The sequence below is a fragment of the Tetranychus urticae genome, chromosome 3, assembly GCF_039701765.1.
Source record: "Tetranychus urticae isolate SD_2017Ah chromosome 3, NJAU_TeUrti_SD_1.0, whole genome shotgun sequence".
In the NCBI taxonomy this organism is placed as follows: Eukaryota; Metazoa; Arthropoda; class Arachnida; order Trombidiformes; family Tetranychidae; genus Tetranychus; species Tetranychus urticae.
Window position 1 is genome coordinate 15,318,142 of NC_142960.1, and position 22,024 is coordinate 15,340,165.

General features: G+C 32.0%; 5 protein-coding genes across 10 annotated transcripts; 4 read left to right on the forward strand and 1 right to left on the reverse strand.

The window, feature by feature from the left end:
• The first annotated feature begins 1,311 nt into the window (after positions 1–1,311).
• LOC107364122 (ADP-ribosylation factor GTPase-activating protein 2-like) lies at positions 1,312–2,426 on the forward strand. Its single transcript, XM_089269352.1, has 3 exons — positions 1,312–1,323; positions 1,422–1,646; positions 2,251–2,426. The coding sequence occupies exons 1-3, from the start codon at positions 1,312–1,314 to the stop codon at positions 2,266–2,268; spliced, it is 255 nt and encodes an 84-aa protein (XP_089125478.1). The 3' UTR covers positions 2,269–2,426.
• Positions 2,039–5,087, reverse strand: LOC149093462 (uncharacterized). The gene is made up of 3 exons (XM_015931438.3): positions 4,710–5,087; positions 4,051–4,521; positions 2,039–3,735 (listed from the first exon to the last, which is right to left on the reverse strand). Exons 1-3 carry the CDS (start codon positions 4,782–4,784, stop codon positions 2,812–2,814), a joined length of 1,470 nt encoding a protein of 489 aa, XP_015786924.1. The 5' UTR covers positions 4,785–5,087; the 3' UTR covers positions 2,039–2,811.
• Positions 5,088–6,009: 922 nt separating this feature from the next.
• LOC107364113 (septin-7) lies at positions 6,010–15,272 on the forward strand. Of its 5 annotated transcripts, XR_016199506.1 has the most exons (10): positions 6,010–6,783; positions 7,308–7,497; positions 7,799–7,951; positions 8,057–8,514; positions 8,611–8,803; positions 8,889–9,051; positions 9,562–9,697; positions 9,812–9,972; positions 12,876–13,899; positions 13,978–14,827. XR_016199506.1 is itself a non-coding variant. In XM_015931428.3 (9 exons), the coding sequence occupies exons 1-9, from the start codon at positions 6,148–6,150 to the stop codon at positions 14,024–14,026; spliced, it is 2,139 nt and encodes a 712-aa protein (XP_015786914.2). In that variant the 5' UTR covers positions 6,010–6,147; the 3' UTR covers positions 14,027–15,272. The 5 variants fall into 5 exon arrangements, 4 of the variants coding, with proteins under 4 accessions (XP_015786914.2, XP_089124782.1, XP_015786915.2 ...); XM_015931428.3 differs by lacking the exon at positions 12,876–13,899 and having other exon boundaries at positions 13,978–15,272; XM_089268656.1 differs by lacking the exon at positions 12,876–13,899 and having other exon boundaries at positions 6,010–6,195; positions 13,978–15,272.
• LOC107364115 (cytochrome P450 2J2) lies at positions 15,266–18,280 on the forward strand. Of its 2 annotated transcripts, XM_089268657.1 has the most exons (3): positions 15,266–15,731; positions 16,355–16,680; positions 16,760–18,280. In XM_089268657.1, the coding sequence occupies exon 3, from the start codon at positions 16,963–16,965 to the stop codon at positions 18,238–18,240; it is 1,278 nt and encodes a 425-aa protein (XP_089124783.1). In that variant the 5' UTR covers positions 15,266–15,731; positions 16,355–16,680; positions 16,760–16,962; the 3' UTR covers positions 18,241–18,280. The 2 variants fall into 2 exon arrangements, with proteins under 2 accessions (XP_089124783.1, XP_015786917.2); XM_015931431.3 differs by lacking the exon at positions 15,266–15,731 and having other exon boundaries at positions 16,309–16,680; positions 16,731–18,280.
• A 1,387-nt stretch (positions 18,281–19,667) lies between these two features.
• Positions 19,668–21,484, forward strand: LOC107364116 (uncharacterized). The gene is made up of 3 exons (XM_015931434.3): positions 19,668–20,266; positions 20,328–20,434; positions 20,514–21,484. The coding sequence occupies exons 1-3, from the start codon at positions 19,756–19,758 to the stop codon at positions 21,126–21,128; spliced, it is 1,233 nt and encodes a 410-aa protein (XP_015786920.2). The 5' UTR covers positions 19,668–19,755; the 3' UTR covers positions 21,129–21,484.
• The last annotated feature ends 540 nt before the right edge of the window (positions 21,485–22,024 follow it).

Consider the following 22,024-nt stretch of genomic DNA (forward strand, 5'->3'; position numbering starts at 1 on the left):
AAAAACCAGAGTCTGGTTACCACAATGATTTTATTAAATCGTCTTGAGCCCCATCTATTGATCAACATGATAACCAACCTAGGCGATATTTTATAAATAATCGGCTTATACTGTGACCACTGAATTGAATCAAGATTAGTTCCAATATTAATGCATATAAATAATTAAATCACGAGACTAAACTGAAAAATCTCGTTTATCATTCAAAATTTATTAATTTTTGTTTCATCGTAACTTGGTTCATCTTTAAAAGGTCGATACTTTGGCTCTGGTATAAATTTATATTTATACAGCAAATCTCTCAACGATTTACAAAATCTAAATGCGAGTATGATCCTTGGTGCTTCTGTAATGAAGTAGAGTCCAAGTCCAACGATAACGCGAGGATTCCAAGTGTCAGAAACATCAAAATACTCTAAGAGTTCCATGATTTTAAGATTATATATTATATCAACAGCAAATTCAGAGTGAACGGTATAATACGATGCTGCTGCCATTGCAATTGAAGATGTCATGTAAATTAATGAAGCTGATAAAAATCTAGATTGAATTGCCCATAAAAATTGTCCTTTGACATTGAAATCTTCCACAAAATAACCTTTGATTTCTTCCTTTTTATTCAATGTTGATAAAGCATTGGTTTTCTGGTAACAGCATCTCACGTCGATCAATGTTAACGGTCTGATTTGTTTTTTGAATAATTGCAAACCTGTTCTAACTATTAAGTTGGCCATTATAACACAATTTAAAGAATAAATAAATAAACTAAATAAAGTAAAAACGAACAATTATCAATAAAACTTTGTTATTAACATGACTACCTATCATTGGAAAAAGTGAAATCATGCTTCACGCATGCTTTTGAATGGATTTAATGAAAGCCCGCTTAGCATCCAATATTCAAAAATCAAAATACATTCTGAATCGAGTTTGAGTATTACAAGTTACAAGTTTTGATATTTGTTTTGATGAAAAATGTAGTAATGTTTGGATAATTTAGTGCAGTTGATCATCTCCAACATGAGCTACCGAATGTGAAGCAGAAGATCTCTTCTAGTCATCATATTAACAAATCTAAAATCTGTCCATTCTTATTTGAAAAACAAAACGCAAAAAACAAGTGTCCTTAATCCCATGCATCACCAAAATATGGTATCAACATATGTCTATTAGCGATCAACAAATAATTAAGACAAAAGCATTATAAATTAGCAACTCTAACAGTCAGACATCTTGCATAGATTAGCTTAAAGCATCAAAAGTACCCTCATACTTGAACATTTTAGTCGAAACATATGTGTCCTTAATGCCATGCAAAGCAGTGTACAAGGTCCACAGTCCATTCAATGTTGATAAACAGATGAACTGTCATTAGGTCATTATGATTCCGGGTCAATTATCAACGAAGTTAGCCCATTTAGTTTGAACAACGTACAACTTTATCAAAATTTGAGGGATCTAATGCGATAAGTAGTGATGATTATTTTGGCCGTTCAAACAATAAAACACGTTCTGGTTCATATACAAGTGGCTTGTCAAATGTTACTGCCAATCTGTATGACGTAAAAGAAGGTGTTCGCGATGGAGTGAGTCGAGTTGCTGGTCGTCTCTCTTCACTTGCTACAGATGTTATGTCATCCTTCCAGGTTTGTTATACCTTTTTATGATCCACCAATTTTATCTCAACATTAGCTTTGATTATCTTACAATCAAATTATACATTTAGTTGATATTTTTAGATGGAAATTTAAGATTTTCATTTGAGTGAAGCACTTTCTATTTCTATTTAATACTCAATTGAAAGCACAGCAGTTAAACAGCTGACTAGATAGTAAATTGCTAGCACAATTAAAGTTATAATACAACTCTCAAAAATAATGTAAGATTTTATCATTGGTAGCTTACCATATGGTAGGGAAAAAAGACTTTAAACCAATGTTGTTTTGATCATTAATTTAATTTTTTCAATTTGTATTAATTCTTAACTTGATTATCTAAATAGAAGGTAACAAAAGCGAAAGAAAAAAATACTCAATAATGATCAGAAATTTCTGTCCTGTAAACAGAATAATGTTTTATTTCAATTACAAACTTTACATGCTTTTGATTACATTACAATTTTTTAGATTGTTTATTCAGATGGATAATTTGTAAAACATTTCCATATTTGTTTTTTTCTTCATATTATTCTAATATGTTTAATTGTGAAAGCAAATTTTAATTCTGTTTCATTGATTTAATTTATTACAGGAGAAAGTTGGATATTAACAGGTTTTCCATGAGTCATGAAAAACTCGGTCCAGTTGTTTTATGGTTCATCAAAATGCTTAAAAGTTGGCAATGGTCTATTTTATTTATAATTATGTTCATGTTACACATCCATTTTATCTGATGTCAATAATAAAAGATCTTGCAAACAATTTTGATATTTTGGTATTTTAATATTTATTTTACTTTAAATGTGCGTTAAATGCAATCAAAGCCAGTCTAAGAATGAACTTAATGATTGTTAACTACTCCAAACAAAAAAAAGGGAATAGTGTGCTGATGATTTGATAAAATGCTTAAGCTCTGCAGATAATGTGTGTCTTGTTTGTGTGCTCTGAGATGTTACGTTGTCTTTTTTGTTTGTTTCAGTTCTGTGCAGGTGTTCATTTCGTGGAATGGTGAGATCTTAGAGATTCTTTATTTTATGTGTGTGTGTGTGTTTGTGTGTATTACATACAAACGTATGTATTTAAATGGTAAAATTGTTGTTGTTGTTGACGGTGGGCTATTTATATATGATAAGGCGGATATACAACAAAATTACTACAAAGTTCCGAGTCTTTTAAGATGACAATCTCTACAGAGAAGGTGACTATTTAATGGATAACATCTCTGAGATGGTTCATCAGTTAATTGCATACCACAATCTTCACAGGTATAACAATCAACATGATAATCTTTATCCATTGAGACTACTCGCACTGTTTCATCTGATCCTTCAAGAGGAGTTATATCACCACCACAGGAAGCACATTTTGGTGCATAAGCTCGATGATAGTCTGCAACACAATAAATTTTATTATTCATGTCAATGGTGAATGGAACACCATCAAGGCACTCATTACAGGTACAACATCTAAAGCATCCAGGATGATATGATTTACCCATAGCTTGAAGTATCATTTCAATAATAAGATGACCACAAACAGCACATTTCTCTGCTGTTTGCTGAAATCCTGAATATAGATAATCTTCTTCACAATAAACTTTCCCATGTACATTGTAGAAAGCCTTACCCCTCAAGACACGACCACAACAACAACAAACAAAACAGGATGTATGATATAAGTTTCCCATAGCTTGACAAGCTTGATCCGCACCTTGAACTTTATCACCACATGTATGGCACAGACCAAAAAATTCACATTGAAGTGATTTCTCAAACTCATCCTCAATTTGTTTCATTAAAGCTTCAATCTTTTTCTCAGCCTCTGTAGGCCGTTTTGGTCGTGGAGGCGTCACATTATAAGAGTTTAAATTGGGCTTGGGTGCGGATGGTATCGGTGGAGGACGGGAAGGCTGTGTGGGCGCTGTCACATAATTAGGAGCTTGTGAATGCCTATAAGAGTGTTGAGTACGTTGCTGTAAGACTGTAGTTGTGTAGGAAGCTGACACGGGCGTTGTTGAATCAATTTTGGTAAAATCACCGTTGACTCGTTGATTCCCTAAATCTCTTGCAACTTCTACCTAAAAGAGAGTAGAAAAAGGAGAAGACAAAGAAAAATAAAAATAAAATTCTATAAAATTATGATCGAAAAATATGAGTTGTATGAAATTCCTATGGGAACTTAAAATGATATAATAAAGTTCCCTCAAACTTATCCAATTTATTCTAGCAGGCAAGTAAGGAGGAAGTTTGGTCACTAAATAAATGTACCAACTCCGCTGGCAATTAACCTGCAAAAATGACTATTTTACATCTAAATGGATAGTTTCTCTCTAAATAACATTGTTTCTAATCTTAAAAATATTAATAGATATAACAATAGTAATTTTACTTACTCTTCTTATTGTTGAAATGGGTTGCCGGTTGTTGATGACATGTTTATAGTATGACTTAGCATCTTCGTTTTCATCGCAATTAACTTTTAATTTATCAAATCTTATTGATTCAGCTCCTCCTCCACTAGAAGAAACGTTTATGAATAATTCTGTTCCATATTGTCTCATTGCTTGATTAGCTAATGTAGCCAATTTATCTTTATAAAGCTGAGCAACTCGACTTGAATATTTTTCTTTGATATCTTTGGTAGTACAATTATATTGTTGGAAGAATGATAAGGCATTAGCATTACCGCCACATTGCATGGATCTCAATTGAAGCCAAGTCCAATTTGTATCCAATTGTGTTGATCGGACAATGGAAACATGTACTCCAAGAGATCGATGGTTTGCTGAACAATCTATACATATGAATATTCCAAAACTAACACTTGCCCAGGACGGATTTATAGCTCCACAGTCGAAACATTGCTATAAAAATTATAAGGAAAAAGACAGCAGACAGAACAAAATATTAATCATAAAATATAAAATATAAAATAAAAAAACAAAATGAAATGAAATGAAATAAAAAGCAAGAATCAAAAAGGTAAATGAACCTTCTCAGTAGAATCATAGAAAAAGGTAAGAAATCCATGTAAATTACATAAAATACTAACCTTATTAGCAGGAATTGATCTCAATTTATTAAATACAGCAAGTAGCTCGTTCTTTGAAGGTTTACTTTCTGACATATTTGATAATTCAAATCACAAATTAAAAGTATCAAAAAACAAACCTCAACTTTGTTTTGCCAAAAAACTAACAAAATGAAGTTTGTTATTCTATAAGCATCCCAAATGGTCTTATGGTCTTATGGTTCGTCTTCGCGCCATCTATTGTGAACAGGGTAATAACATCAGTAGATTAATTTAGCTTAAATTAAATTTTAGTCTTGTTTAATTGTTTTCATATTTTTTCATCTAATTTCTAGCATTATTGTTTCGCTTATTCATGATAAAACACTTTATTTATCTATCAATCAATTTTTGCGTTTTAATACTATCAAATTTTGCATTTTCCTACTGTATTAAAACTAATTGTTGAAAAAGGTCAGACTTTGCTCTTGAATTCATCTATTATTCGAGGGTTCTGCCGGTGGATAGATTGATTTTTCTGTCGGTCATCTCTCATTGACTTAGCTCCGACAAACTGATCAAATTTTGAATATTGACCAAAATGATCTTTAATCTCTTTCATAGGTACCAATCACTCATTCACGTTATTGAATAAGCCCTTATTCAACCCAAGTGATGAGAAAATTTCTACTTCAATTGAGTCCATAAGTATTAAGCCCATTGTTTGGTCCATTTTGCATTTCATTCTACTCCACAATCAAAAAATATTAAATGAAAAGCTCGTCAATCTTTTTAGTTTTCATTTAGTGTTGATATACCAGCACAACTATTCACTTGAAGAAGTGTAATCTTTATTTCGTCAAGCATCTCGAAAATTTGTTTATTAATAGTTTACAATGTCTTTCTTTAATCTAAAATCTTCTTTGTTGCCGTTAGCCATGATTCCCAAGAATATAAATATCTATGCTAAATAATATTGAATCTTTTGATTTTATTTTAAGAAAGTTTACTTTAAAAATTTCATTATAAATCTGAAAGGAAAGATGGCGCCAGAAAAGTGATTTTCAAAAATATCGATTGTTATGGGCCGGTTTGGTTGTTATAATGATCAATAGATGGTACTCAAGTATGATTTAATGAATTATCAAATTTTTCAATTTTAAGAGATTTTATTTCTTGCAATTTTTATCTAAAATTAATCTACGGAGCTAATTAAGTGAGAAGAGAAACTTCTGAATGAAATTTGTTGTAAGAATCATCAATTATCGCTGATATAGTATCAGATTCATGATTACAAAACTCTCCGCTTGGTGAATCTTATTACAATGCAGTATTGATGATCTCTCCTGGTGCAGTTCATGTCATCTAGTAGGATTTCTTGTGTTTTTTTCTCCTATTTATTTGATTTGTTTGTTTATTTGAAAATCTAATTAGTAAGGTAGTGGATATATCAAGAAGAAGTCTGTGTTGACAAAAGTATATGATGTCTCAATCAATCCGATCGGCTGTTAACCCGCCAACAAGTTTGGTAAGCATCTCTCCTTATCCTGGATCTTCAGTTGAATATCGACCGAAAAAGTTTACACAAGATTTTGGTGGTATCCGAAATATGGTTGCCGGTTGGGAACAGCAATTGAGCAACAATTTAGCAAATCGAAATAGTAGTACACTATTGACACCTACCTCTCCATATCCTGAGAACGGTTCCCTAATTAATCCTCCTCCTTATCCTTCTGTTTCTAACACTCCCTCCTCTACTAATACGGCTTCTTTGTTATCATCACCAACATCAGCAGTTACATCAACCCCTGGCAAGGCTGGTTCTGGTGGTATTTTACCTAACTCAGCATCCTCCGGTGGATTAAAATCAGCTCGTGAAGCATTTTTTGCTGATCCTAGTCAATCATTATCTGATACCACTAAAACAAATATTATTGATACTCCTCAATCTCCACAACTAACATCGTCCACCCTGGTTTCTCCTCTCACTACAAGTAAACCATCTCCTCGGTTTGCTAGCGTTGATAGACTTTCAGGGAGACAGAAAATTTACGATCAAACGTCCGAACTGAAAACTCCATCACCTGAACCTTGTGTTGTTGAAGATGGTGAAGCAGTGAGTAGTGATATTGCTGCACTGTGATGTCACTTACATGTACATTTAGCCGCAAACCTCCTTTTTCGGAGAACATCCTCTCTCTTCTCTCTTTTGCTCTTTCTATCTCTCTCTCCTTCTATCTTTACCATCCTCATCCCAATTTTCATCCTCATCTTGATCGCCCATCTTTTGTCCTCTCTTTCTCTCCCGCTTTCTTCCTCGTTTTTTGATGCCTTAGGCTTTTGCTTTGATTCAAGTTCAGATTCTGCATCTAGACTAACTTCTTACCTATTAATCTTTTTATTTCAACCTAAAATAAGTTGCTGTTACAATTTGCTGTTTCTGATCATCTTTTTCAATTTTCTTGGCTTTTTTCTTCCGTCATCATCACCATCAGCATCTCTCTTATTGCGAATTGTGCTTCAAGAAAATTGCTTTAATATTTCAACTAATTTAACCACCGCTTGTGCATCCGTCTTATACAAATTGATCTAAAAACAAAACTCTTTAATATGGCTTCTCTTTGTACTTTATCTTCGCAGCTCAACTCGAAACGGGACCTATATTCAACACGAGATATTTCACAAAGTTCAGTTAATTCATCTACAGATTCATTGTTAAATTCAACTTCAGCGCTTTCATCTTCTACTCGCAATGCTCTTAGTGGTAGCAAAACGGATTTAATGTATTCCCGCTCAAGAAATCTTTACCGTGACACTCTCGACTCAGCAGGTAAGTTTGTTCCCATGACAAATATCCTTTCAGTTGTACCTCAAAACTGCCAATTAAGTCTAATAAACGATTTACTTAAACTTAGATTTGTATATAAGTAAGTAAATTTGTCGATTTCGTTTTCTTAGTCTTAATTCTCATGAAAATAAATCGAAAAAGAACAAAAAAAAAATATTTGACTGTTTGAATTTGGCTATTTTGTTTTGGCTGTTTTGAGTGCCGCCCATCCTTTTCCCTTGTATACTTTCCTTGGCATTAGGGTTAAATAGAAAATATTTTTAAATGTCTATCTCTTATTCAGAAACCAGAAGATCAATGCTTTCTTCAGCTACCCCTCAAGATAAGTTAATGGTGGCCAAAGATTCGGAAAGAAATGTTGGCTTTAGTGACCTTCCAAATCAAATTCACCGTAAAACCATCAAAAAAGGATTTGAATTTACCCTCATGGTCGTAGGCAAGTCTTGTTTTTCATTTTAAACAGTTACGGAAATGTTTTACAAATTATGTTATGTTGTCTTAATGGCTTTTTTGCTTTAAATCTCTCCTCTTATTTTTATAGGAGAATCAGAATTGGGGAAATCAACACTGGTCAATTCAATGTTTTTGACTGATATTTATTCAGATGAATATCCTGGACCATCCAAAAGGCTTAGTAAAACCGTTGATGTTCAGGCAACCAAAGTAAACTTGAAAGAAAAAAATGTTAATTTATCATTAACCATTGTGGATACTCCTGGTTTCGGTGATTCACTTGATAATACTAATTCATGGCAGAAAATTAGTGAATATATTGAAGATCGATATGAAGAATATCTGAACGCAGAAACAAAGCTCCACCGAACCCATATTCCTGATAATCGTGTGCATTGCTGTTTGTATTTCATATTACCTCGTGTAACTTTAAGAGCAATTGATATAGAGTTTATGAAAAATTTACAAGATAAAGTCAACATCATACCAATAATTGCCAAAGCTGATACCTTAACAGAGGAAGAATGCCAACAAATGAAGAAAAATGTAAGTTATTTTTTCATTACACTTTTATTCAATTTTTTTCTTCGCTTTTTTTTCTCTACGTTTATTTGTCTTACAATCCTTTTTGTCTCTATCCAGGTCATGAATCAAATAGCACAACACAAAATCAGAATTTATGAATTTCCCGACTGTGATGACGAAGATGATGCTAAATTATTAAAACAGCTCAAAGCTCGGATTCCATTCGCAGTTGTCGGCAGTAATCAAGTTGTAGATACACCAAGTGGCGAAAGAAAGCGAGCAAGAAAGTATCCTTGGGGAACAATTGAAAGTAATGCTTGTTATTATACTTTGTCTTTTGATCTAATCAATCAATAGTTGACTCATTGTTTTTCTGTCAATTTTTCCACATTTAGTTGACAACCTGGAACATTGTGATTTCATTGCTCTTCGTATGATGCTTATCAAGTATTTCATGCTCGACTTGGTTGATACAACAAATAATGTTCATTATGAAAATTATCGGTGCCGAAAGTTATCTGGCGTTGGAACTGAAAAATCTTCAAAAGACAATAATATGTGAGTTGTTTTTTCAAAGTCATTTTACCTTGCCATTAGCTTGTAAAATTGTCATTCTTGCTCAATAATATCTTATCAATCTTGCACATTTAGTTCCTCTAAAATTGCTCATAATTGAATAGTAAATTGTTAAATGTAGTGATTTTCTTGAACAATTTTCTGATAATACAATTTTTTCGTTAGAAAGTCACGTCAAATGTCGGTTAACATCAGTATTGGTCCATTAGTTTTTCCCAAATTAAATTGAAACTCATTCAAATATTAACCTATTAACCAACCTATTATAAAGTGAAATAGCCTCATCTTTGTTTTACTCTCAGGATGTTGCTATTACTTAAATGTTACTTTAATGTAATGATCAATGAATATTTAATCGAATTGTTCTCATGGTAAACTATTGCAACTATTAATAATGGACATTGATCTCCGGTTCATTTTTCCAACTTCCGTGAAAACCAAAATCCATATTATAAATTGATCATCGTTTATTCATTTTTTGGTCTTCTACAGAAATCCTTTGGCTCAAATGGAAGAAGAACGTAAAGCCTCAGAAGCCAAATTGAGAAGACTTGAACAGGAAATGGATCATGTTTTCGAAACCAAAGTTAAGGCCAAAGAACAAAAACTCGAAGAAATGGAAGCAGAAGTAAGCCAATTGATGGATTCCTAATAAATTAAATTAGTTTCCTTGTTTCATTTCCTCCCATTTTACCTATTATTTACTAATATTTTTTAACTTTGATTTTTCATTTATCTCTAGATACTTCGTTTTGACGAGCAAAATCGTAAAGTTCATGAAAAAGAGGTACAAGAATTGGCTGATAAAAGAGCTGCTTTTGAAAAGGAAAGAGACGCTTTTGAAGTAATTGCACGAGAAATGGAAGAGATGAGAAAGAATACTTTGGAAGCAAATATTAGAGAGTAAGTTATCATAATTTCATATCTTGTTCTTTCACTTGTTCATAATTTCCAATCTTTGTTTCTTCTACACTCTTCTATTCATCGCATTCTAATTGCTCATAACCTTGTGCTTGTGTTTATATCAATCTTTAACAACTAATTAACCAAAATCAACATGGATTGTTGTTTTTCCCGAGAATCATGTTGCTCTTTTAACTTGTTTTCATCCATTAACTTGCATATCCTTTTACCAAACCTCTTTTAACCATACCTCAACATTTAGCCTTTACATTGCTTAACTTGAACAACTTCGTAAACTTAACTTTATTGCGGACTTTCGTTCGGTTCTTGACCTGACTGAAAAACCTCAAATTTTTATTGAGGTAATTTAAAACCAACAAAGCATTTCTCACTATCCAGATATTTTAGAAATATTTCCTCTATAAATTGTTCTGTTTGTTTCAAATCTTCAATTTCACTCAAAATCCTCTTTGAATTGTCAAAATTATAAATGAATAATTTTTAAATAAGTCAACCCCATTCATTTGTTTCATAAATTCATAGTTTCTATTTCACTGTGGACTAAAAGTGTTTTGAATTACTCTTTCATTATAAGGCCGCCATTTGCTGTTTTATTAAAAACTATTGAGGTATAAAAAAGTAATATTGATCAGACTTTTGAGACAGTTGAAATTTGCCTGGCCAGGTCAAGAACTACCCGAAACTCGTAATGCCTAACCATAGAACCTAAAATGTCGGTGATTGTTTTTTGACCCAATCCACCTAATTAACTTGAAATGGGTATCAAATGGTTTGAATCTCTCTATCTTTGTCTTTGATGTGTCCTGACTAAATATTAATACCAAACCGACAGTTTCTAATCAAACTAACTTTAAGCATTTGATCTAATAATGATTATTAATCAAATCCTACAAGAAGAAACAAAACAAAACTTAGATCTTTATTCATTGAAGCTATCCTATCGTTAAATAGGAAACCTGATCTCCGGCGATCTACATCATCACTGTCTTCGCGAAAATCACTAAATCTTGGCTTCAAAACGATGAAACAAATAGGCATGTGGCGGCCTCATTAAATGACTGAGAGATGCTTACCAATTTGATAATCAAAATACAATCAAAATTATCTTTCGACCCTTTCCTTGACCATTTATCGAAACGTCTCTTCTCACTCTTTCTCCTTTCCATATTTCCTTTGACAAACAACCAATTTACAACATGAGGTCATTTCAATTAGTTAATCATTATTGAAGCTATGGTTAGTGTCCAATTTGTTAACATTATTTATTTTCCTTATCTAACCCTTTTACTTCTGACAATTTGTTCCTATTTTGGATAGAAATGTCTGTTTCATGTACAAAATCATTTTGACTTTACTCTGTACTTGCCTCATTACGTCTTTTTTTATTTTGTACAAGTTCAAGTCCACAATGTTTAACTTTTCACAATTGTAATACACAGTCTATTTAAACGTTTGTTAATAAGTTAACAATGTTTCCAATCTCATTTAATATCCTTCTTCCTCATCAATTGGTCATCCTATTCATCAATTTATGACTCTTTGTCCAACAATTTAACCGTATTTTATTAACTCTCCAACTCTCAACACCACCAAAAGACGATTATTTATAAAAAAGCTTAAATTCATGAAATTACACGCTCAACTTATCATATTTATTGTTGAATAATGTTGACAATTTTCTTGGAATACTATTTCTGATGTAAACTGATAATGTTCAGCCTAGAGTATTTCATGTTTTGAGGTCATTCACTTTAAAAACAGACACATTTGGTGATACTTGCTAATGTTGTTTCTGTTGATGATGATGATGCTGGTTGCAAATTGAGCGATAAAGATGAGGTCATTGCTGAATATTATTACCTTGTATCTAGAACACTTTGTTATCGTTCTTAGTTGCTACTTAGCCCTGAAAAGTGTATCAAAGTTAAAAAAGTGGTGACAAACTGATTTGCCCCTTAAGCCAAGAGACCTGAATTATTAAGTTACAGAACGGGTCCAATGATGAGATGTTATTACTGCTACTGATGATCACTATCATAATCATGATATGATTATGATGGAATAGATCTTAAAACTCAGTCATTTCCAAATTTAATGGTAAATCACATTGAAAGTGATGAACTCATCGTGATTATCTTATAACCATGATTTCAGGTAGACTTTACTCAACTTCTGAACCATTTTAGTTACTCAATCCTATCATAATTCCAATCATCTATCATCTTCATTACCATCTTAATCTATCCATCAACAAACAGGTAGCTAAAACTGTTGTTTATGTTTTACATATCAAAACTTGAATCAAATAGGATAAACTGAAAAAAATGATACAAAAAAAGCTGAAAAAAACTTGTTAACTAGTTGAAGGTTTTTATTGAATATAATCAGAAATTAACAGCTTATAATGATCCGATTATCTTCATGAAATTAAGTCTAAATGATTACAAAATGTTCTTGATTCTTAATTACTGTTCATTTGTTTATAATTTATAAATTGGTGGACTCAGAAAAATGAAATAATCAAGAAACCAAATCTTACACTTTGCATCATTCCAATGAATAAGTTACTTTTTTTAATCCGGTTCCATCTTTTATCTTCATCATTTTTATCACCACAATCCTAAATGACTAAACCGGTTTAACATTATAAAATTATAATCATCATCATCATCATCATCATTATCATCATTAATTTCAATATTACAATATTGTTTGATGCTTTATTTTTATTCTGTATTTTTATTTATCTTTATTTAACTCGTTTTTTCTTCTCTTCTTTCTCTTGTTTACCACAGTTCTTGTTAATCTTTTGTATGATTTGTTAATTTTTACACCAATCTATATCAATATATATCAATATATCAATATTATTCCCCTTTTAGGCGACCAAGCAAATTATCTAATTTCCGGAAGCTGTTTTCTGGTAAACCCTGTAAACGGTCCTCCTCACCCAAAAGTTGCTCTAAATTGAAATCAATGGTTAAACTACAAACTCCTTCGAGCCCATCCAATCTCAACAAGAAACAACGTTATCTTACACTGGAATAATCAGATGCAATCAATAATGACTAAAAACAGATTTATTATCACTGTTAATTGTTGGGCAAACACAAAAAAGGCAACACACACACTCACATAAAAATACGTCAGAATCATTGCAATTTATCAATTGCTGACAGTTGAAACTTGTTTTATAATTTTTGTTTAACCAATGCTTAGCCTTTTATTACAACCAATGTTGAATGAGCATGGATGGATTTTATTGTTTATCAACCTGAATTTGCAATTGTTATTCAATAACTGTTGATTACTTTTACAAATTTTTAAATTTTACTCAATTTTCAAATCAAAACACTTATCGTTTTCCTTTTTTCACTCTTGATTCACTTTATCATCATTAATTGCCACTTCTTTTTGTATCATTTTTCAGATTATATCGAGTAGAATCCATATTATACTCAGTTTTCGTATGGTTCAGTTCAAGTTTATTGTAGATTGATTGTCTTTGATCAACTGATTGTCAGTTAGCACGATTGATTAGTTCAAGGTTCATGTTAATAATAATGATGATGATGGATTGTATTTCGTGTTTTGATTCCATTCAATTAATTACAATCTCGGAACTAAATTTGTTACTCTTTTTATAATTTTCACAAATTACCTTTGACTTATTTAAATTTGGTTAAAATTAAAAGCAATCAGAAAAATGAATCAAATTATTTCTTTTAACATCTGATAATTTGATGTTTCAGATTGTTAATACAGGGTTAATTATTGGGTTGAAAACCCGTATTTAATTAACATTGATACAGCTTTAATGAATTGGGTTGGCAGACAATGTTCATCTCAATTCAATTTTGACAAGTTGTTTTGGTTGATTACAACTTACAAAGCACAATTACAAATGTAATGTTTATGATGTTGATAATGTTAAGATAATCAGAAATTGTGATTCTAATTTATTTTTATTTTTTATCATTACAGAGCAATGGAAATCAAGGAAAAAAAGAAGGAAAAGAAACGCCTTTTTTGAACGGATTCTTACTGCGAATTCCAAGTCATTTTTTAGTTGAAAACTCGCCCAGAAAACTTAAAGGAATCAAGCCATTCTGACGATTAATGAAACAATTGAAATCCAAGTCAAGTTTATTCATCACCGGATCAAGTCATAATTTTTTGCAATCTTAATTTCTTCTTCCAGAAAACGATTAATGCCAATCATTTTCACTCCTTTTAACATAATAATTATGATTATAAGATATTTGCTACAAATTTCTTCTTTTCTACTGCTGCTTAATTGTTTGAAGCTGTAGCGCAAAGCATGCTCCTGAATAACACCATCATCAACAGCAACAACCCTTTCGAAACATTAATTAACAAGATGGACAACTTATTATCATATCATCTTATAAATCCAGTTTGTTGTAACCAACTAATCAATTACATTTGCCATTACAAGTAATACTTCATAATATGCTATTATGAAATGATTCTTGTGGATCATCCAGATTATTATTTATAGATTGTATTATTGCTATTAATTAATTAATTACTAATAACTGACTTAAACCGTAGCAACATCTTTTATTGCTTAAGGACAGTTATTACAATTGATCTACTTTCCAGACGAAATTCAATTAACTGTCAATCTTAAAAAGCTATTTCTCATTCAATTCATGATATATCTCTTTCCCATTACCTTTTTGTCATTCAATCAATCCAACCTTGATTGCCTCCTTTGTCTTTAAACTAATAACAACCTTAATCAACATACACTTTGATTAATTAATTAAAAGCGTACTAAATTAGCATTTGAGTCTCACAAGCCCATTCACATGAACTTTTGCATTCATTGTTTTTAAATCCAGCCAACCTTTTTTTACCTTTTTTATTAAGTAATCTGATTCGGTTGTTTGTGTTGATTTTGCTTTCCTCTGTTATTAATCTGATCTCAATGTTATTTACTTGTATTTGATTATAATTTGTTTGTTTAACTGATTTAGATTTGTTGATTTGTAATATATTTTGAATGTAAAAGGATTTGGAAACGGAAAAGGGCAAAGAAGATCCAAAATCAATTCCTTAATAGCAAGATTCCTTGTTAGGAAGAAAGATCAAATCCAAATGCAAATAATGTATATTACATTTTTATCATTGATTTCAATTGTCACTGTACTGAGTAAACCTCAACTGTAACTGAAATTAGTAATCGACCGACGGAGTATTTAAAGGATTTAGGATTTAATTAAAGCTAACAATCATTAGTTTATGCCTATCAATTTGCTCTTCTCGTTTATTTAAAAATCCCATCACAATATTGTGAGGCTTCATTCACCATTCATCTTTTCCCTGGATCATTATTCAATGAGAGATAAATAATGGAGAAAGAAATCCAAAGAGACAAAAATCTGGTAATCATTATCATGATTACTTGCTCCAGGCTTGGAAACAAGAAATATTGAATAATAGATTTTTATGTTTTGTTGAAAATATCAACCTGAGACTGAACAACATGAGAAGAGATAGGAATCATCGTGAGCCTCATAATGATCATCAATTTACATGGATTTTCCTCATCTTTTCCAGTTACATTTTTACCTGTCCAACTGTACTGCTAGCAAAGTCTATTACCATTGCAATATAACACTTCATATTAATACCTATCACGTTTTCATGGGGTAACTCACGTTTGGCATGACGAGAAAAGTCAAAAAATGAAATACTGGTTAAGTCAGAAGGTATGTATTTTTAAGTGCTGTAGTTCACTCTTAGGTTATTTTGTCTCATTTTCATAGCATTTTTACGTCGGAGGATTTAATTTTTAGATAGTTTGGCGAAAAAATTATTTTATTTTGCTCGATCAAAGATTTTTCAAAATTTTATTTTGATAATCGGTAACCTCTCATAGCTTGGCAGAAAAGCAAATAAGATTAAAGTGCCTCTTGAAACTTGAACCTGATAAATTATTCCTTCTGGGTTCTGGTAAAAAAACGGAGTTTACAAAATTAAAAACAGCACTTTGAATCCTTTCAATCATTTCAATCATGCTTGGTTTATGAGAATGTAAAGATGTTAGTAAAATTTATCGATAACTTTGAGAAACCTAACAAAATGCGAAAATGCAGTTCTGAGATTCTTTACTGCTTTGTTTATATATTTTGTAAAAGTTCCCTTCGCATTGAACTATCATAATTATGATTAATAAAATGATTATTCTTGATATATCCATGTAAATGAAGAAGCGACCAGCTAATCCCAGTTTGAGATGGATCTGGATCTGGATCTTTTAAAAACAAAAACATTGAGGTATTAAATTTGAGTACCATAGTAATATATTTCTTGTTTTCTTGCTTATTTCCAGTTCTTATTTAACGTCCAATTGAATCACAGAAGTTAAAAACGTGAGATAATCCAGTTCGAATTGAAACTGTTCATAATCATCACTGTATTTTAATACTCATCCAACCTTTTTAACCTAAATCAAGAGTTTAATTAATTCAATCAATAACCAGTTTATAACGCTATCACCTGTAAATTATTTATCTTACACCACAACGAGTTTCAACTTCAAGGTATTTCATTCAATAATCACAAAGTGAACTGCTGAATAGATTCAATGTGTATCAAGATGTCCTTCAAATGATTGTGTAAAGATTCAAAAAATGAAATACAGATAATCCACTCAATGTAAGTATATTGTAAAGGCATAGTTGCTAGTAATTTAATGTATCTCATAGTGTAAACATGTTGCTTTTCAATACTCTAGAAGTCTCACTGCCATTGTTGACCACATTTCTTGTGCTGCTGAGTTGCTGGCTATTTGTCCATTTGGCAAAATTAATTCGAAGATATAATCAACTGCCACCTGGACCATGGGGATTACCAATTTTTGGATACTTTCCATTTTTAAAGCAAAACAGGAATTTACAGTTTGACCAGCTTTCTAAAAAGTATGGACCCGTTTTCAGCATGCGATTGGGTTCAAAGGATGTTGTCGTCATTAATGATTGGCATCACATGAAAGAAGCGTTTGCTAATAACTCATTACTTGCTCGACCCAATCAACTACTCTTGTTACCAGGTATTGTCCAAGTGCGTTCAATAGTGGAAATGTCTGGTTATCCTTGGCGTGAACATAGGCGATTATCATTGCGTGTACTTCGTGATGTTGGTTTAGGCAAAAGTCGAGTTGAAAAGCTGATTATGGAAGAAATAGAACAATTTTGTGGCGAACTTGAAAAGGGTCCATTTGATGATTTCATTAATAAATTGTTACCAAGTGTTTCCAATAATATTGCCAACTTATTGCTTGGTCATTGTTTCAAATACAATGATCCGATCAAAATCAGTCTGGACAACAGTGTCAATCAAATTTCTAAAGCATTCCAGTTCATCGGTATGCAAGTATTTTTACCCTGGCTGATCAAACCACTCATTGCTCTGAAAAAAACAAATCTCAATATTTTAAAGGATTATATCGCAATCATGGACAATTATGTACAATCAGAACTTGAAATGCACAAAGCTAATTTTGAGCAAGGAAAAATTGATGATTACATTGATGGATATCTGAATGAGCTCAGTAAACGATCCGGTGAATCCGATATATTCAATAGTGATATATTGAAGCGAAATGTAATTGACTTTTTTCGTGCTGGCACTGGGACTGTTTTAGCAACCTTATCATGGGCCATCTTATATTTGGTCAAATATCCTGATTATCAAGATAAAATTCGGTCAGAAATACATGAAGTCATTGGAGTAAACAATAAACCTGATTATTCTTATCGTACTCGCATGCCAGTGACAATGTCTTTTATCGCTGAAGTAAGCCGTTTAGGATCTGTGGTTGGATCAAGTGTAATTAGGAGAGCTTCACAGGACACCAAAATTGGTAAATATACAATTCCAGAAGACACTATTGTTATATTCAACTTTTGGTCAATTCATCGAGATCCACGTTTATGGACTAATCCTGATGAGTTTAATCCAAGCCGCTTTCTAACTCAAGATGGTAAAGTTGAAAAACCATCTTACTTGATCCCTTTCAGCGGTGGTAAAAGGATCTGTCCGGGTGAAGGATTTGCCAATGTCGAGTTGTTTTTGTATATTGTTTGTATGGTCCAGCGTTATAAGATAAAAACCACATCCGAGGAAGAAATATCATTAGAAGGAGATTTTAGCACCGTTCGTCGCCCAAGCAATATGCCAAGATTGATGTTTGAAAAAATTAAGATTAATCAATAATCCAGAGCTATTTTTATTTTAATAAACATTTGATCTTTGACTCAATACCGTCTTATTGTTGACTTCATTGTTTGTGATGACAACTTTTGCCATCAGAGTAATCAGTGATGATAATTAGTCACTTCACAACCATCAGTATTTGGTTATAAACACTATCTTTGTTCATGGTCAACTTAAGTGTTATTTTAGAGTTTTGTTTGCATTGAAAATGCAAAGCATGAAGTCGGAAATTAAGTGTATTATCAAGAGATTTGTCATCCTAATCCTTAAAGAAAGGCTACCATGGGAATATTTCATCCAATCTAATGTTTAACATGATTAAAAGGTTGACCCCAAACTATAGGTTGAACCATTGGTTTAAACACACCTAACCTTGTAGGCCTGGTTAGGTTAAACTGATCTTCAACAAAATAATCACAAGCTAAATGCAATAATTAAAAATGGTTAAATAACCAATATCGATTGTTAAAATTGAAACAATCAGTTTAGTATCGGTCATCTTTTCATTTCTTAAGTTTAACTTCATAAGACTAAGTTTCAGTTAGATTTGATTGCTGAGAAATGTTTAAAGCTAAACTTCAAATTGCTAGGAATATACCTCAAATTATGTTTATCTGATTTGTTGAAATAAATGAATTATCGATTAATATTATCCTTCTGACAGAAGGCTTTTGTATCAAGTTTTAATGGGGTCTCACTAAAAAACCAAAGACGACCAAAAAACCAAAATAACCAAAACACAACCAAAATAACCAAAATGTACCAAAACAAGGTAAATCTTTCGATTTATGATTTGGGACTTTAGGGGGTTTGTAGGGACACAAAAACTGAGTCCTTTAGTGCTATCAAAAAATTTCTGTGATGGACAGTTTTCGAGAAAATTGAAGTTGAAATTGCAACCGCGAAAGCCTGTTTTTCACTTATTTAACCAGATTTTTTCATCAAAATCATGTTATTGGAATAGTGTTTTAGAATAGGCCTGAAACTATTTTTTATCGATAAAACTCGTGAAATAACATGATTTTGATGAAAAAATCTGGCTAAATAAGTGAAAAACAGGCTTTCGTGGTTGCAACTTCAACTTAAATTTTCTCGAAAACTGTCCATCACAGAATTTTTTTGATAGCACTAATGGACTCTTTTTTGTGTCCCTACAAACCCCCTAAAGTCCCAAATCATAAATCGAAAGATTTACCTTGTTTTGGTACATTTTGGTTATTTTGGTTGTGTTTTGGTTATTTTGGTCTCATTTTGGTTTTTTGGTCGTCTTTGGTTTTTTAGTGAGACCCGTTTTAATGGATACTCCGATTAGTGGAAATAGCAATATATCGATATATCGAGAACCATTTTCATTGGCCAAGAAGCTTTTGTTAAAACGAATGACTTAAATCTTTAAACCACTGATATTAAAGCGTTTAATTTTCTGGGCTTCCCTGACTGTGTCTGTTTCTCTTAATTATAGTTTAATTCTTGTCGGCGATTGTTACATTCGCCTCGTTTCTCCAACTCATCATCATGTTCATAACCAACAAGAATATAACGGAGAGTCTAGTCCGTAGTCTCCAACATAGCTACAGCAATCAAACAAATTGTGAAATTGCTCTCATGTGCGATGGCAAGACTATTAAGTGTCACCGTCATGTGCTTGTTCTTCATTCCTCACATTTTAGTGATTTATTTAAAGATCAGACTAATTTTCCAACAGCCGTTGCTGTCGTTAATATGAGATATGTTCATCTCAAAGCAATGGTTGATTACATGTATTTTGGCAAGATCAAGCTGCAAGAAAATTCTGAGGAGATGCAGCAAATAATCAAGTGTGCTGGTGATCTCGGTTTGACCGCATTGGTCAATTTTATTGATGAATACCTCAAAACTTATTCTAAAAACAAGCTGATGAATGGGGGTAATCTCTCTAGTAGTGATTTGAATGGTGATATCGATTCAGCAAGCAAAAGAAAGCGCGCATCTGATGCTACTGTTAAAGTGAATCTTGATAGTTTTAAGAAACCTAAAATGACCGACAGTAAGTTGAATCACACCATCAATTTTCCTATCAAAATATTAACCGATTCCTTATTTTTCAGGTCCTCTCAACCAATCCACGCCTTTGCGAGATGGCTCCAAAAGTATTCTCAAATCGAATAGCATAGAAGCTAAGTCAATCAATTCATCTGATAATAGTGAGACTCTGGTAAGACTCTTTCCTTTTCCACTTCTTTATTTATTTCATTCTATGTTCAAAAATTTAAAATTTTTCTTCTTTCTTTCAGGTAAATGATAAGACTGATAAGAAAAGAAAGTCAGATGATGACGAAGCAGATGACGAAGAAAGTAAATCAAAACGTGCCAGAGAAAAAGAAGAAGAAGAGGAAGAAGAAAGGAAGCGCAAAGCCAAAGATGAAGAAATGAAGAAAAAGTTGAGACATGAAGAAGAGGAGCGTAAGCGAAGAGAGGAGGAAGAAAGTAGACGTAAAGCAGAGGAAAAGCAGAAGCTTGAGGCAGAGCGCCGAAAAAGAGCTGAAGAGGAGAAACGCAAGGCTGCTGAAGAAGCTAAACGCAAAGCCGAAGAGGAGGAAAAGGCCCGTATCGAAGAAGAGAAAAAACGAAAAGAGGCCGAAAAGAAGAAAGAAGAAGAACAAGCCAAAAAAGTCGAAGAAGAAAAGAACAAGAAGGAGACTACCAAGTGTGATGAATCAGCCTCGACAAAAAGCTGTGCTGTTTGTAATAAGCAATATAAAGACAATATCGACCATAGGAAAGTTCTTGATGGTGTGCAATTTGAGAAAAAGTGTATCATGGCCAATTGTTCTAAGCCTTTAAAATTCAGACGATCACTTATTGACCATTTGTTGAAAGAACATAAAATTGACGTCTGTGATGGTTGATGCATTTTTAGAGAATTTCTTAATACGACCAAATTCATCTTAAAACCCCGATAATCCACATCCTATTGCCTCACATTCTACATGGAACTCATTCGTGTCATTGATTAGAGCTTGTTCAACTGCTAAAGAGTCGATCATCTGATTAAAATCCGTTAACCACCAATCAGCATACATTTTTCTTACATCACATCCCAACTTTATGTTCATATCTTTTGATTTGCTTTTTTTTCTTTTCTCCTAAATGTTAAGATTTTTGAAATTGAGATTTTTTTATCCAAAATCTTGAAATTAACTATGAATTGGAGGTTTATTATCTAAATCTTATTTATTTATATTAAAATTAAGCCGTAATTAAATTGATATCATCGATAAATTATTAGGTTTCATCGAATTGCACCGTATAAACTCTCGTTTGTCTTTAGTATCAGTATTTCTTTCAATTTTTGCTTCTACAATACAAGTCTAGATTATAAACTCCTGTCATAATGCAGTTAACTAAAGATTAAATTTTATTTTAATCAATGTCGAGTGACAAAAAGGATTCAGAAAATGAATTTCATCAGAAAAGGTCCTTAAAAGTCTAAAGAAAAGCCTCTTTTTATTAAATCTTAAACTGGGCCAGTAATACAATTGAAGTCCGATCAAATTTGATAATATTAATCAACAAGTCTTGAAAATATTTTCAAAACAACTTATTTTAATGATTAACTATCATTATCAATCATTAAAATCAACATAATAGCTGAGCAAAGGTTAAGAAAAATAATTTTGAACAGATGTTCTGTTATTATCATTTGTATTTGGTGGACTCGCAAGGTTTGTCAGTTAATTTCAGAATTAAATGCTCGCGCATTCAATTGATAATTTCCTTTCTATTTTTCTTTCTTTTTACATGA

What these genes read in the sequence shown, in the direction of transcription:
- LOC149093462 (XM_015931438.3), bottom strand. Translation starts at nt 4,784, where the DNA reads ATGTCAGAAAGTAAACCTTCAAAGAACGAGCTACTTGCTGTATTTAAT. An exon ending in GATCAATTCCTGCTAATAAG is followed by an intron (nt 4,522 to 4,709) that starts GTTAGTATTTTA and finishes TAATTTTTATAG; the next exon opens with CAATGTTTCGACTGTGGAGC. An exon ending in CCATTTCAACAATAAGAAGA is followed by an intron (nt 3,736 to 4,050) that starts GTAAGTAAAATT and finishes ACTCTCTTTTAG; the next exon opens with GTAGAAGTTGCAAGAGATTT.
- LOC107364113 (XM_015931427.3), top strand. Translation starts at nt 6,148, where the DNA reads ATGATGTCTCAATCAATCCGATCGGCTGTTAACCCGCCAACAAGTTTG. An exon ending in TGACACTCTCGACTCAGCAG is followed by an intron (nt 7,498 to 7,798) that starts GTAAGTTTGTTC and finishes TCTCTTATTCAG; the next exon opens with AAACCAGAAGATCAATGCTT. An exon ending in TTGGAAGCAAATATTAGAGA is followed by an intron (nt 9,973 to 10,944) that starts GTAAGTTATCAT and finishes ATCGTTAAATAG; the next exon opens with GAAACCTGATCTCCGGCGAT.
- LOC107364115 (XM_015931431.3), top strand. Translation starts at nt 16,738, where the DNA reads ATGTTGCTTTTCAATACTCTAGAAGTCTCACTGCCATTGTTGACCACA.
- LOC107364116 (XM_015931434.3), top strand. Translation starts at nt 19,756, where the DNA reads ATGTTCATAACCAACAAGAATATAACGGAGAGTCTAGTCCGTAGTCTC. An exon ending in GAAACCTAAAATGACCGACA is followed by an intron (nt 20,267 to 20,327) that starts GTAAGTTGAATC and finishes CTTATTTTTCAG; the next exon opens with GTCCTCTCAACCAATCCACG. An exon ending in CTGATAATAGTGAGACTCTG is followed by an intron (nt 20,435 to 20,513) that starts GTAAGACTCTTT and finishes TCTTTCTTTCAG; the next exon opens with GTAAATGATAAGACTGATAA.